Source organism: Hemiscyllium ocellatum, chromosome 21, assembly GCF_020745735.1.
Source record: "Hemiscyllium ocellatum isolate sHemOce1 chromosome 21, sHemOce1.pat.X.cur, whole genome shotgun sequence".
NCBI lineage: Eukaryota > Metazoa > Chordata > Chondrichthyes > Orectolobiformes > Hemiscylliidae > Hemiscyllium > Hemiscyllium ocellatum.
Window position 1 is genome coordinate 61,379,446 of NC_083421.1, and position 16,160 is coordinate 61,395,605.

The 16,160-nt window shown below is 47.2% G+C and overlaps 1 protein-coding gene across 8 annotated transcripts in view; it reads right to left on the reverse strand.

The window, feature by feature from the left end:
- prrc2b (proline-rich coiled-coil 2B) overlaps window positions 1-10,354 on the reverse strand; it is an 84,660-nt gene extending 74,306 nt beyond the window's left edge. For 6 of the 8 annotated variants that reach the window (XR_009645827.1, XM_060841573.1, XM_060841571.1 and 3 more), the window contains exons 1-2: window positions 10,182-10,353; window positions 301-479 (exon numbers count right to left, since the gene is read on the reverse strand). Coding sequence is in view for 7 of the 8 variants with exons in the window: in XM_060841573.1 (XP_060697556.1) it covers window positions 301-418 (118 nt within the window). In the remaining variant the exon portion in view is untranslated. Of the gene's footprint in view, window positions 1-300; window positions 480-10,181 lie in introns of all 8 variants that reach the window. The other 2 variants (XM_060841574.1, XM_060841575.1) reach the window with 1 other exon arrangement.
- Between the last annotated feature and the right edge of the window lie 5,806 nt (window positions 10,355-16,160).

The window sequence follows — 16,160 nt, forward strand, 5'->3', positions numbered from 1 at the left end:
ATATAGGGAAATACAAAGAAAATCAAGAACTCATCGGAGCAAATGGAGTGTTTGAGGGTGAGAAAGAGAGCAAAATTTTGATCAAGACTGAGCAACTAGGGAGACAGAGCATATGGTGAACAGAATGTACATCGTCACAATGTAACTGAAGACAGGATAGGTCTCAGCAGCAATGCTTTGGATAGTGGTCACAGAGTTTGCGAGTGACAGCCACAGAACCTAGCATAGCTTGTTGTCATCAGAAATCAAAAGTAGACAGATCCCAGTAAACACTGGTTGAGTTTCCTCCTTGTTACATACCTCCTGAATGCTTTTGGGTTTCTAATGACTTTCCTTTGTATTTATCGAACAGACTGAGAGAGGAGTACTTCGATTTGCCATCCTTCCCCTTGGTAGTTTGCCCCAAACGATCTGACATTGCGCTGGAATGTCATCGAGTATGGTGGTTGTTTTCAGCACCGCTGAGAGCGTGCCGCTCACTGAGGAATAAAACACACAAACATTATTCCAAAACAAACTTCATTCCCCAATTTTAATCTCAACACAGTAAACCCATTTGCTGTTCCCTAAAAGAAATGACAACAGTGAACACAATCCAAGGGCTCCTAGAGCAGCAGAAACTCGTGGACAGTAGGACACAATAATTCCCTTTGCTGGAGTCCATGCCTGGATCACTGAAGGGTACAGTGCTGCACCTGACAAAAGCTGCATGTTGGAAATAAGCACATCAAACTGAAGAATGGGGTAATCAGGGCTGTTATTAGCCATAAAATAACAGCTGGCTGCATTTTTCCAGATTCTTGAGTTTATAGCCCTTCCAGAGTGCACAGTCTTGGACTAGCTGCTCCTTGCTGTTTTTTGTGGTTGTCTCATGATAATTAAGCATAAAAGATTTTTGGATTACTGATCCTGAAGAGCAGACAGGAATTACACAAAAGGAAAGCAAATCAGGAAGCAGACTAGAAAATCCTTTCGGATGCCTTTCAAGTAACCTTTCACTGCCAGCAGACTATATCATTTACTGAATGCCCTAGGGATCTCCTGACACACCTCTATTAAAACCTTTGCCAACATAAACAGAACAATCATAACACGCAAGTGTTCAGTAAAATACTGTCTCACTTTGCTTATCCCTCCAATGTAGGCTTATATTGATGCAATATATGCCACGACCCTCAGCTGGAGGCAGATCTAGTACATGAATGAGGCACAATGGGTCTAAGGGGATCAGCATCCTTCAGTCCTCTTGGAGTCGATTGTTCTATCAAATGCGGATGTGGTTAACTGCTGCTGAGTTCAAGGTTCACATACTTTTCCAGAACAAAATCTCCCTTATATTCTCAACCTGGAATAAGTAAGGGTTGAGCAGGAGGGCAGTAAGTCATCGCAATTCTCTGCCACAAGATCTGTGGAAGATCAGTAAATTCATTCAAGGCAGAGACTGGTGGGTTTCTAGTTTCTAATGACATCAAGGAATGTATGGTTAGCATGGGAATGTAATGTTGAGATACTTGATCAGCCGTGATCTAGAATGAGATAGAAAGTCTGAGGGGCTGAATGATCTCCTTCTGATCATGTTTCCTATGTTGCAATAAACCCAATTGCTTCTCTCACAGTTTTACTAGTTTAAATATCGAATACCGTATGTACAATGGATTGTAGCAGGTACTGTAGTGTTCCTGCTGACGATCAGATACTTACATTTGATATCCTCGTGATGGCAGCACTGGATTAGCAAACCAAAGGGACAGAACGCAAACCTTTCCACAACAAATTGTGAAAGTGAATTCAACAGATCTCGGTATTTGGATCCAGAGATTGAAGAATAAAAACAGAGCCTCATTTCTACACATTTATTTACAGCAACTCATTACACATACACAACCTACATCACAAAAGCAAATATTTTTTAAAAACAAGAGACTAGATCTCTATGACTAACATGGCATGGGCAACTGCAGCTGATGGTCAGCCACTGATTGCTGCTACTGGCGTGTGTTTAAGTGGTAATGTCCCTACCTCTGAACCAGAAGGCCCAGCTTCAAGTCCCACCTGTTATATCTGATCACGGTGATTAAAACAAAACTCGCCATTCAGCTCACTGCCACCCACTGTCATCGTATGGCTATGGAACTGGATCCCAGCAAGGTCTAACTTTTGGGATAGGAAACAGAAATGCAGTGCAAACGAAAAAGAGACTAAGGCCTTTGCATTCCAAGGCCTGCAAATTATAATTCAAGACTTAGCAAGACTTAGTGTTTTGTTTCCCAAGCAGAGTCTGTAATACTACTAGCCCAATTCATTCTATGGCAGCCCTTTAGTATGTAAAGAGTTTAATTTTGTTACCACAGGACTTCATTGTCTGAAGATTCTTCAGTGATAACAGTAACAAATAACTTTCACAAATGATCTCTCAAACTCATGTACAGTTGAACCTGCTGCAAACAGTATTAAAGCAGTACATAGCGAGTGTACGAGGAAAATTGCTTGCATGTTTTAATAAAGCTTTATCACAAAAACTAATCAATGAAACTATAAACACAAAGTTTTCCATAAAAATGTAAGGCTGCTTGAGAGGAGAAATTGCAAGCACATTCACAGTAAAAGGTATGTCTTGGATGATAGGACCAATAGGGACCATTCAGATTATAATGTGACAATGAGGAATTTTACTGTTTTCTTCCATCAAACATTTACGGGGCAGACTCAAAAGTTCAGGATTCTGTGTATATTGGGACCTGGGCCAGGCTGCAACATCACTGGTTTATAGGAATTGATTTTTAGCCAGCAATCGTCGAGAAACTGAAATCTTACCACTAGGATTCAATTATCTCAGTAACACAATTATTTTATACAGTAAGCACTGAACTTAATGCCAGGATTAATAAAGATTATTAAAGGTGGTTAATAAAGTCTGGGACAAGATTGACTTGACAGAAGATTGACCATAATTAACATGTGTCCATCAAACCATAGTCAGTTCCTCAAATTGATAACCATGATCCAAACAGCATCCTCCCCGCTCAGGTCAGGATTAACACAGGCAAAGAAATCTTAGAGCAAAGATCAGCAGCAGTGCATTCAGTTATGGGCATCCAACAAAAGGTGCGACATTACCCTGATGAAATGTCACATTACAGTGATTCTCAGAAAGGGAAACAGTGCTTGCCTTTATGGAAGAAATTACATAGTCAATTTAAGGTTCTTCTTAGCCAGCTGCTAAGGATCGAGGGTGACTTGTTTATGCCCGAAACGTCGATTCTCCTGCTCCTTTGATGCTGCCTGACCTGCTGTGCTTTTCCAGCAACACAATTTTCAGTTTGTTTCCAATCTAGTCAGTTGCATTCTGAAATAGCTGATAGGCCCAGAGTGATTTTCAGACTCCACCACATCAGAGTAGGTGGCACTCAAAGGGTCAGGTAGAAGGGTTGTTAGGAGGTTAATGCACTTTCTCTGTTGTCTCAACATCACCTCTGCATATTACTAATAAAGTCACTCAGCACTTTCACTGCTGTCCTGACTATACCTTCACTATTTTGGTCTGTCATAGATCAGGGTTCCCCATCAGTCAATGGGGATGTATGACCCATACAGAGACTTGGCTTCATCAGGTTTGCTTTCAAGACATCCTTACAGCAGTTCTTTTCCAATACTGGGAGCTCCCTGCATGTTTTGAAAGTCCGATGTTAAGCACACAAAAACATGGAGCTGGTTTTGGATGATTAACACCGAGCAAGTTGTTTTGAGAAAGGACATTGCTGTTGAACTGCCTCTCTTTTCACTGGATTTGAACAATCTACTGCAGGCACTGCTGTCGGTTGCAGATATCTTGCTGCTTAAGGTACCTGCAGTAGGATGTCCAAGTCTCAAAGCATATAGGAGCATAATGGTCACTGCTGCCAGTAAACCATGACTTCAGACTCAGGTTTGCAAACCTATCCCTCAAATATTCTTATCTTCAGTCAGCTGAAAACTGAGTTACAACATTGGAGATAATTATGAATTTCGTCAATATAATTGACAACTTCGAGGTTGGCAAGATAGTGGGATAACTGACAAAACTGCTCACCTTGCAATCTCTCAAGTTTTTGGTTATTAAATAAAGATGTTCAATCATTTATTTCCATTAAAAGGTTTGTCTGCAGGATCTAATAGGGACAGAGCAATTTGGCTTTTTGTTTTAGATTAGATTACTTACAGTGTGGAAACAGGCCCTTCGGCCCAACAAGTCCACACCGACCCGCCGAAGCGCACCCACCCAGACCCATTCCCCTACATTCACCCCTGCATCTAACTCTACGGGCAATTTAGCATGAGCTGAAAAAAATGTGCTGCTGGAAAAGCGCAGCAGGTCAGGCAGCATCCAAGGAGCAGGAGAATTAATATTTCAGGCATAAGCCCTTCTTCAGGAATCAATTCTCCTGTTCCTTGGATGCTGCCTGACCTGCTGCGCTTTTCCAGCAACACATTTTTCAGCTCTGATCTCCAGCATCTGCAGTCCTCACTTTCTCCTGGGCAATTTAGCGTGGCCAATTCACCTAACCTGCACATTTTTGGACTGTGGGAGGAAACCAGTGCACTTGGAGGAAACGCAAACAGACAGGGGGAGAATGCGCAAACTCCACACAGACAGTCACCCGAGGCGGGAATTGAACCCAGGTCCCTGGCGCTGGGAAGCAGCAGTGCTAACCACTGTGCCACCGTGCCGCTTTTTGAAGCAAACGGTTACTGACTTCCCATTGGAGAGAAATGTCATCACATTTGAGGTCATGTCAAAGTGTTTACTGTAAACAAATTCCTTTGAAGTGTTGCGATTATTATTGTGAAGACAAATGTGACAGCCAATCGATGCAAAGCAAGATTCCACAAACAGCAACTGAGACAATTATCCAGTCAATCAGGCTTCAGTCATTCTGGTTGAGAGAAGGGCACTGACCAGGGCAATCTGATGGTTTTGGGGTCTCAGAGGTCCATGGAAACCAATAGAGGGGATACACCTGATAGTTGGTACCTCACACAGTGCAGTGCTGTCTCTGACTATTGAAGCCCTGGTTTGCAGCTGGATTTAAAATTAGAAATGCATCCACTGGTATTCAGCAAGTAGCTTGGAAAAGCACAACACCAGTACACTCTCAAACTACTGTTACCTCTATGAGGGCCTGAATCAGAACCAAGCTCGTTCAAGACGGTGTTCAGCCAGGAATCATCAACAGGGAGCAGAAAGTGTGAGAAGGAAACAAAGATTTCTACATAAGATTCTTCTGTCTAACGCTGACTGCTATTGATAGCTGATTCTTAAAAAATACATTAACCAATCTTCCGAATTCAGGTTGCAAAGGTTTAAAAATAACACACAGTACACCCTGCAAGGTACCAGTGGAACAGCTCCTGCATTGCTTTAGCTGTACAATTAATATCCTTCAAAAAGTCGATGTGCAGAAAACTATTCCAGAATGAACCACATCACAAGCTCTTTGAAGTTGCCTTGAACCAAAGCCTCACTGAGGACACATGGAAAAGGACCAGAGGAAATGTTACTCAGAAACTCCCCAAATGCATGTGCTCTTCGTACTGCTTGCTTTGCACTTATGAACTCCTCAGTAACTCCTCGTCATACCACTGTCTTGTGGGCAGATAGGAGCCCTACTAAATGCTCAGACAATGCTCTCAACACAACGTAAGAGGTCAACGGCTCCCAAACTGGATAACATTCTCACCTTCTCTTCCACCACAAGATGATAACTGAAAGGCAACAAAGTCAAGCCAGAACTGCCAAATTCACAAAGATCCTGAGAGCCTACCAAATACAAACCACTCTGGAAATCTGAAAATACTTTGAACAATGAAAGTTTTGACAAAAATACACATTCTGCAACCTCTGGGCTGACACCAGTATCACTAACCTTAACCTGGGGAACAATCTGACCAAACAGCCTCCAGGCTGGGACATCCCTTAAACACAGGTCTACACTCAACAAGGTTTTCTGAGCCTGGACACCCCACCATCTCCACACATGGACCTCAAGGACAATCCAGCATTTCACTGCAAACCTGGATCAAGCAGCCCCCTACAATGTGAATGGCCAATAACCATTCACAACAGTATTCAGAGAAACATGGTCTTTAGCAGAAACTAGCTCTATGGCCCCTTGAGTTTGCTCGGCCATTCAATAAGCTATAGTTGGAGACTCATCTTCAAATTCCTGTCTGCAACGCAGAACTCTTGACTCCTCTGCTTTTCAAAACTCTAACTCAGCCTTGAATAAATTTAAAGACCCAGCCTCCACTACGTCTGAGGAAGATAATGACCCTCAGAGAAACACTTGTATTTCTGTCTAAATAGAGAAAGCTCTTGGTCCTGAATGATATTCCCCAGCTCCAATCTCCCCACAAGAGGAAACATCTTACAGGTATCCAGATGATCTAGCTCCCTCAAGGTGTTATACATTTCAATGAGATTATCTCTCACGCGTCTACTTTGAATGGATTCAAGCCTAATCTGTTCAACGTTTCCTCATATAATACCTTCATCCCAGAATGAGTCATAGAGTTGTACAGATACGAGTTCATTCTAGATAATCCATCTAACAGCACTATGTTACAAGCATTTAGCAGAATGGGCAGACAAGTGACAGATGGAATTGAACACAGAGAAGTGAAAGTTGATGATTTTAGCAGAAGGGTTAAGGAAAGGCAATATAGACTTATTGGCACAGGTTGTCAAGAATATGAAGGGATAAAGGTATATGCATGGATATTTGACGCTGGCTGGATATGTATGAGTGATCAGCAAAGCATACAAGATCTTGGGCTTCATAAGTACAAGTATTGAGTATAAAAACTGGTAGGGCAATTTTGTGGAAACTTCATAAAGATATAAATACCCTAATTGGATCAGCTTTATGCTTTCAATTCCCATGGGGATTCAATTCTAGTCCTGGGTGCATGCCCAAAATAGAGCTCCTTGGTTCAGGAATCTCCCCAGTTTAGAAATATGAGGAGACAAACTATAGCCAAGTCAAAAGACAGGTCAGGCAGCTCTTCACACAAAGGAAAGGGGAAATCTGGAACCCTCTATCCTCCTGTTTTCACCCCCCCCTCCAAACAAAAACTGCTGAGGTCAATTGAAAATGTCAGTATGGAGTCTGATAGGGCTTTTATTTGATAGAGGGATTTAAGGATAATGGAATCAAAGGAAGGAGATAGGGAAAAGGTACAGAGCAACCATGACCTCACTGCAGAGTAGAAAAGGCTTGAATATCCTCCTCCTGTATCAGTGTTTAGTACCATTAGACTTGAGACTCAAGAGTAAGGGAGGAAATTTAGCTTCTGATTAAAATCAAAATCCAACAAGTGGCACAATTTCTACCACTCATGGTGCCAGAACAAATTACAGCTCATCACTAGTTAGGCCTCAGCTCCACAGAATTTGAGTTACAAGGAGAGGCTGGGATTTTTTTTCGCTGGGGCAGAGAAGGTTGAAAGGTGACCTTACAAAGCTTTCACTGTGCCTCAGTACATGTGACAATAAATTCAACCCAGAGGTTCACAAAGTGATGAGGGGTATGGATACCGTGAGTGGGCAGGTGGCTTTCCACCAAAGCAGGAGTTTTCAAAACGAGAGGGCGTCTTTTTAACGTGAGAGGAGAAAGATTTAGAAAAGACATGAGGGGCAATTTTTCTTTTTTTTAAAATACAGAGTGGTGTGTGTGTGGAATGAAGTTCCAGACAAAGTGGTGGATGCAGGTACAGTTACAACATTTCAAAGACAGCTTGTAAGTTTGCTCACAGAGCTGGCAGGTTTGTTTTCCGACGTTTCATCATCATGCTAGGTAAGATCATCAGTAAGCCTCCGGTGAAGTGCTGGTGGATAATTTGGATAAGTACATGAATAATAAAGGTTTGGAGGGGAGGGATATGGGCCAGGAGCAGGCAGGTGGGACTAGTTTAGTTTGGGATCATGGTTGGACAGAAGGGTCTGTTTCCGTGCTGGATGACTCTATGACTCCAGTATCTCATTCTGACAGTGTACTACATAAAGAAAATCAAGGCATTGAAGACAGTGATGAGATTTTACTCCGGTAGTATCAGGAATGAGAGGTTTTGATGGCGACACACCAGGGGAGGCATCACAGCCTGAAAAAGTGATGGAAGCAGGCTCAACAGTAACTTTCATCTGAGAACTGGGCAAATAGTTGGAGAGGAAAAACCTTGAAGAGACACAGGGATGAAGTTATGTTTGTGGGACTCTCCTTCAAACAGCTAGCAGAGGCCCCAGGGTCAGAGGCCCTAATCTGTGCAGCAGGATTCTTTATGGCTCAGTCAGAGCCTCGTGTTAAAGCTCACTCGAAACAAGTGGGCAATCAGACACACAGCATGGCACACAGCATCCTGTTTCCATGACAACAGCCTAAACAGGTCACACCTTACTCTCAGGATCAGTTGCTCCTAAACCCTATTGTCTAATTTGCTCAAATGAAGACTTTTGCTTGACACATAATCGTGCTCAAAGTGAAGACAGGTACCTCAACACTAAGTTCCTCAATTGCAAAACAGAGAGGTGCACAGACACGCACAGCTCACTCGCTCATTAACATCACAGCCGGCAAGGCAGGAAGCCACCAGGTCTTTCATCCAGCCCGGAATCCTTATATGCTTCCCTCTCCACCCTGCAGCCTCTGCCCTAACTCCCAGAGCGCTGTCAGAGCTTCAGATATTTGCAATTCACGGCGTCTAATACGGATTTGAGCTCAACGAACAGTCCGAAGAAACTGGGAAATTATCTGAAAAATCTCATTTCTGATGCAGTGACCAAATACTTCAGTGCTGCAAGGATTTCACAACAAAAATCGAGGGTGGCAATGCTCTGGGAGGGCTGCACTGTCAGAGGAGCTGTCCTCTGGATGAGACCTTTAACAGAGGCTCTCACTATGTGAGAGTTATCTGAAATCCAGTGACAATGCTTGAAAAGCAGAGGATTTACTCAGAGTTGGATTCTCCCTTCACCATCAGCAAGTACTGATGACCTGATCAGATGCACCAGGGCTTCCTTTTAGTCTGAGGAAGATGGTGTGAACTGCACAGAATAAAAGCCAGACATTATCAGAGACATAACAACAACTGAAGGAGTCACGTTAAATTACTGCAGCTGCAAACAACAATACAGAATAACTCGCTGTCTTCCTAATCTGCCACTGACACTTGGGAACAGAGGCAGGGATACAAAATGTTTCCTAACTGCCTCTCAGTGCAGTTCTTAAATTCAGCATCGTACATAATGTGAACAACACAGACACAGCGATCACCCCTTCCCTACAACTCCACAAAACATCCAGACTCCACACCAGAGGAATGACCAAGTCGCAAGGGAAGGCAGGGTTACCAGAGAGGATGTGGGTACCTGGGAGAGGGAACGTCTGGGGAAGTGGGGGAGGGGGAGAACAAGGTGGTGTTGGGGATCATTGGAGGTGGGAGGTAGAGGGTGTTGTGGCGGGGAGGGGGGTGCAGCTGTGTCTGGGGTGATATTCATTGGTAGGGTGGGAGGGAAAAGGAGGGTGGACGGGGGAGTGGGGGGGGAGATGGATGGAGGGGGTGGACGGGGGGTGCACAAAGGAGGGAGGGAGGGAATGGACGGGGGGGGGGGGGAGGAGAGGGAGTCCGTGGGGGTGGGGGGTGCACGGTGGTGCTGGGGGGGAGGTGGGGTGCACGGGGGGGGGGGGGGAGGTGGGGTGCACGTGGGGGGGGGGGGAGTGGGGTGCACGGGGGGGGAGGGGGGGAGGTGCACGGGGGGGGGGAGGGGGGAGGTGCGCGGAGGGGGGAGGTGCATGGGGGGGAAGGGAGTGGGGGGAAGGGGGGTGCACGGTGGGGGGAGGGGGTGCACGGGGGGGAGAAAGGGGGGGTGGACGGGGAGGGGGGTGCAGGGGGGAAGGGGGTGGACGGGGGGAGGGGGATGGAGAGGGGGGTGGGTAGGTGAGTTTGGGGGGTGGGGGTGGGGGATGGGGGGGTGGGAGATGGGGGTTCGGGTGTCGGGGAGGCGGGCGCTGGGAGGAGGGAGGGGAGGTTTATTTTTCTCTCGCTGGGAGATCGGGGAGAAAATGGCGGCCGGATGCCACCGGGAACAAAGCGGCCGAAAGCCCCGGGATTTGAACCAAGAAAAGATCTTTCACGGCAGAAATACCGACCTTGGCTCGTTCTCGGGGTTTAATCCGGCACAATTCGCACAACAAAGATAAACTGGCACCGATCCGCAGGCCGATGGAGACGGATAGAAGAGAATCCTGGGCCTATGCGAAAGGATTAAACTGAAAACCGACTCCGGCCTCAGAAACCGGCCGCAGGGTTTGAGGCGCAGCGCCGGCGCCCCACCTGGCGGCCGGAGGCGGGACTGCAGTTACAGCGCCGGCGCCCCACCAAGCGGCCGGAGTCGGGACTGCAGTTACAGCGCCGGCGCCCCACCGAGCGGCCGGAGTCGGGACTGCAGTTACAGCGCCGGCACCCCACCGAGCGGCCGGAGTCGGGACTGCAGTTACAGCGCCGGCACCCCACCAAGCGGCCGGAGTCGGGACTGCAGTTACTGCGCCGGCGCCCCACCAAGCGGCCAGGATCGGGACTGTAGTTGCAGCCCGGCGCCCCCAACAAGCGGCCGGAGTCGGGACTGCACCAACTGTGCCGGTGCCCCCAACAAGCGGCCGGAGTCGGGACTGCACCAACTGTGCCGGTGCCCCCACCAAGGGGCCGGAGGTGGTACTGCAGCGACTGCACCGTTGCCCCACCTGACGGCCATTGGTGGGAGTGCAATAACTGCTCTGGCGCTCCACCTAGTGGCCTGAGGTGGAGCTTCAGGAACTCAGATATATTCCTCATCACCCCATATATTCCTGGGGTGTACAAAGTTAAAAATCACACAACACCAGGTTTTTTGGGGATAATTCCAATGTTTATGGGAGGACGCAAAATTTGGGAGCATTGTAAGTTGTGAAAAGAACAAGTTGGTGGAGAGCGTGGTCAGCTGGGAGATGAAATTCAATGTGGAGAAGTGTGAAGTGATACATTTTGGCATACAGAACCTTTTTAAAGGGGGTGCAGTAGCATTTATTTTTTGAATAAGTCAGTAAAAGTTCCAGGATAGGAAGTGATGAGTTAATGATAAAGCATGCAGTACTGTATGCTTTGGTATTAATGGTGCTGGGAATAAGAACAAGAGGGTTATGCTGAACTTACACAAGACATCAATTAGACATCAGCTGGAATGTTGTAGAGGATTCTGGGCACCATGTCATACGAAGTATCATGGAGAGGTGATGGCCCAGTGGTATTATTACTGGATTGTTAATCCAGGGAATGTTCTGGGGGACTCAGTTCAAACCCTGCCACGGCAGATGGTGGAATTTGAATTCAACAAACATCTGGAATTAAGGGTTTAATAATGGTGACCATAAATCCATGTTGATTGTTGGAAGAAACCAATTTGGGATTCCCCAATGTCCTTGAGGGAAGGAAACTGCCATTCCGACCCGGGCTTTCACGTGACTCCAGACCCACAGCAATGTGGGTGACTGTTAAACAATAAGGTTAGGCAATAAATGCTGGCCCAGATAACAACATCCACATCCCATGATTGAATTAAAGGGAGTGGCTTCAGTCTGGAATGCATTGCCAGGTTCAGGCTGAGGTATTCACGAGGGGTATTGGAATACGATTTAAATAGAACCTTCAAGGAGATTGGCGCTAGGTACTCCGAGAGGCGGCGCAGGTATGATGGGCCATAGCGAACCTGTGATTACTAATACTCCCAGTGTTTTGAATGTCCCTGCTCACTCATGGACTCCCTGAATTATGTTAAACAGAAAGATGTTTGTGATTCTGGAGAAGATTTGTAGCTCAGGTTGAGGTTCTGGATGTAGGTTTGCTCGCTGAGCTGGAAGGTTCGTTTTCAGATGTTTCGTCACCAAACTAGGCAATATCTTCAATGGGCCTCTGGATGAAGCCAGCTGTTGTTTGGTTGATATTGTTTGGTTTACAATCAGTAGAATAAAATAGAATTTGTTTCCAGTTGAGAATTTTTTGCATGAGAAGCTTTTGTTTTTGAAAAGGAAGTTCAGAAGCGAGTTTTTTGGTTCTGTTTAGAAGACTCCAGCATTGCGCTGGGAGGCTGGTTTCGATCCTGTCCTGATATGACAGTTCCCAGAACAAGTGACCTCAGTGGGGGAGGGGGGGGGCAAAGTTTGTGAACCCTCTTGGCCAGGAGAGTTTGCTCAGAAATCTGCAGGTTCTTGGAACCCAGAGAGTTTAAGCTTTCGATGTGGGAAAACTTCATGTTTGGAAATGACTCATTAAATTGTCCCCACAATCTGCAGCAAAGAACCTGTCAGATGCTTGTTATGTAGAACCCTAATGAGTTGAAATAGGGATACAATTTCTCTGGAGTGAGTCTCTGTAACAAATACTGTCAGGAAACTGGTTGAAACTGTGTTTTGCTGTTTTTCAAACTCATACTTATTGTCTCCCACATTTAAATAGCTTCATTTTTTTGTAATGAATGTCTGTTCAGTCATTAAAAAAATTCTGCAATTTTGTGTGAATGTGCCACCACTTTGTCTTTTTATTTTACTGTATTTCTGATTACGGACTGAAATGGGTAAAGGATCGATTTGGAGGCAAGGCTTGTGAAGGAAATGCTGCACTCCTGAAAACAATCACACCTCCCACCAGCCGTCTGATTGGTTTACAGGGTTCTGAACCGTTTGTGAATAAGATAGTGAGAAACCTTCAGATCTCCCCCAGCTGAGGAACTCTCTCTGTTCTCTGCAGTAAAAGCTACTTTCAGCTTGAAGAAACCCAATTTACATTTCCCCCAGCAGTTACTATAAGCTGTGTCTTTTAATGAGTAAGTCAGAGACCTTTCAAAGTGTGAACCAGTCACACTGTCCCTCCTGATAACAAGTGAAAATATCTGGTGAAGGAAGACTGAGAAATTCTGATCAACACAACAGCCATCCCAGAAGATCCTGAGAACACACACCATCGAACTGCTTCACTGTTTCCCCTCCATCCATTACACCCATATCTTTTTTACCATCTGTGTGTGTGCCTATGTCTGTGTGTGTGTGTATCTGTATGTCTGTGCGTGAGAGTGTGTGTGTGTGTGTGTGTGTGTGTGTGTGTGTACCTGTCCATGCCTGTTTGTGTGTCTGTATCTGTGAGTATGTCTATATGTGTGTGTGTGTGAAAGTAAGGTGTCTGTGCATGTCTGTTAGAGTGTATCTGACCATGTGAGTGTGCACATGACCATGTTTGTATTTGTGTGTGTGTGTGTCCATGTGGGAGTGTGTGTGTGTGTGTGTGTGTGTGTGTGCGTGTCCGTGCCTGTGTGTGTGTAAGGTGGGATTTTAGATTTGATTCCCTACAGTATGGAAACAGGCCCATTGGCCCAACAAGTCCACACTGACCCTCCGAAGGGGATTTTGACTAGTGGGGTTATATGTTGTGTGAAAGTTATTCACCTGCAGCTAGAATCTATTTATTTGTAATAAAGAGGCATTCTTTAAACATATAAAAGCTAGTCTGGGGTTTCTGTTAGCCTGGGTCTGAAAATTGGATAAATTTGGGAGCTGTTTATATTCTATAAAATCTGTAAGTTTTGTGATGACGCTGAGAGTACAGCTGCAGAGTTATACAGCACAGAAACCAACCCCTCAGTTCAACTCATTTGCACCGACCAGATATCCCAATCTGACCCAGTCCCATTTGTTGGCGTTTGACCCATTTCCCGCCAAACCCTTTGCAACCATGCACCCATCCGGAAGCTTTTAAAATACTGTAATTATACCAGCCTCCACCAGCAGGAGGCAGCTCTTGAGGAGGGAATTCCAGGGCGGTACCACAGATGGAGAATGTGAAACGGAGTCAATCAAATGCAGTGTTTATAAGATACAATAAATCTCAAAGTTGAGGGTGAGACACTTTGCACCTTCTCTATAAAGATTTAATGTCAAGTTGCCTCACCCCACCCCAGGGGCGCACTGACAGATTGGTGTCCTGGCTATCCCTCAGGTTTTGGACATTGAAATCCCACCACCCGGGGATTCGCTCTGGAGTGATGTGATGGGATTCGAGAGGCTGGAGAAAACTTTGGAAGTGCCCCAGAGATGAGGTGCTCCGAGTTGAGCTGAAAGAGATCTCTGTCAGGAAATGAAGAAGCCAATAGGGAGAGATGAATCTTAAACACTAAACAGGGAGATCCAGGGCATCAGACCCACGGCAATGTCAGGCAGACAGTGCCCACTGCAGTACTGAGGGTGGGCTGTACTGAGGGTGGGCTCTACTGAGGGTGGACTGTACTGAGGGAGCACCGTACAGAGGGTGGGCTGCACTGAGGGACGGCTGTACTGAGGGAGCACTGTACTGAGGGAGCACTGTACTGACGGTGGGCTGTACTGAGGGAGGGCTGTACTGAGGGAGCACTGTACTAAGGGAGCACTGTACTGAGGGAACGCTGTACTGAGGGTGGGCTGTACTGAGGGAGTGCTGTACTGAGGGAGCACTGTACTGAGGGAGCACTGTACTGAGGGAGGGCAGTACTGAGTGTGGGCTGTACTGAGGGTGGGCTGTACTAAGGGAGAGCTGTACTGAGGGAGGGCTTTACCAAGGGAGCACTGTACTGAGGGAGGGCTGTATTGAGTGAGTGCTGTACTGAGGGAGCACTGTACTAGGGAGGGCTGTTCTGAGGGAGGACTGTACTGAGGGTGGGCTGTACTGAGGGAGAGCAGTACTGGGGGGGGGGGCAGAACTGGGGGTAGCCTGTGACGAGGGAGCACTGTACTGAGGGGGGGGCAGTACTGAGGGAGGGCTGTACTGAGGGAGGGCTGTACTGAGGGAGAGCTTTAGTGAGGGAGGGCTGTACTGAGAAAGCACTGTACTGAGGGTGGGTTGTACTGTGGTAGGGCTGTACTGAGGGTGGGGCTGTACTGAGGGAGCACTGTACTGAGGGAGCACTGTACTGAGGGTGGGCTGTATTGAGGGAGAGCAGTACCGGGGGGTCAGTACTGGGGGTAGCCTGTGACAAGGGAGGACTGTACTGAGGGTGGGGCAGTACTGAGGGAGCACTGTACCGAGGGAGCACTGCACTGAGGGCGTGCAGTACTGAAGGAGGGCTGTACTGAGGGAGCACTGTCCTGAGGGAGGGCTGTACCGAGGGAGGCCTGTACTAAGGGAGCACTGTACTGAGGGAGCGCTGTACCAAGAGAGGGCTGTACTGAGGAATGGCTGTACTGAGGGTGGGCTGTACTGAGGGTGGGCTGTATCAAGGGAGCACTGTACTGAGGGAGCACTGTACTGAGGGAGCGCTGTACTGAGGGAGTGCTGTACTGAGGGAGGGCTGTACTGAGGGTGGGCTGTACTGAGGGAGTGCTGTACTGAGGGAGCACTGTACTGAGGGTGGGCTGTACTGAGGGAGCACTGTACTGAGGGAGGGCTGTACTGAGGGTGGGCTGTACTGAGGGAGCACTGTACTGAGGGAGGGCAGTACTGAGGGAGCACTGTACTGAGGGAAAGCTGTACTGAGGGTGGGGCAGTACTGAGGGTGGGCTGTACCAAGGGAGCATGTACCGAGGGAGCACTGTACTGAGGGAGGCCTGTAGTGAGGGAGAGCTGGAAGAGGGAGCGCTGTACCGATGAAGGGCTCGACAGAGGGAGGGCTTTACTGAGGGTGGGCTGTACTGAGGGTGGGCTGTACTAAGGGAGCACTGTATTGAGGGTGGGCTATACTGAGAGAGCACTGTGCTGAGGGTGGGGTGTATTGAGTGAGTGCTGTACTGAGGGAGCACTGTACAAGGGAGGGCTGTTCTGAGGGAGCACTGTAGTGAGGGAGCACTGTACTGAGGGTGAGTTGTACTGTGGGAGGGCTGTACTGAGGGAGGGCTATACCGAAGGTGCACTGTACTGAGGGGAGGGGCACTACTGAGGGAGCGCTGTACTGAGGGAGGGCTGGAAGAGGGAGCATTCTACTGAGGGAGGGCTGTACTGAGGGAGGGCTGTGCTGAGGGAGGGCTGTACTGAGGGAGTGCTGTACTGAGGGAGGGCTGGAAGAGGAGCACTGTACCGAGGGTAGGGCTCGACAGAGGGAGGGCTTTACTGAGGGAGAGCTGTGCTGAGGGCGGGCT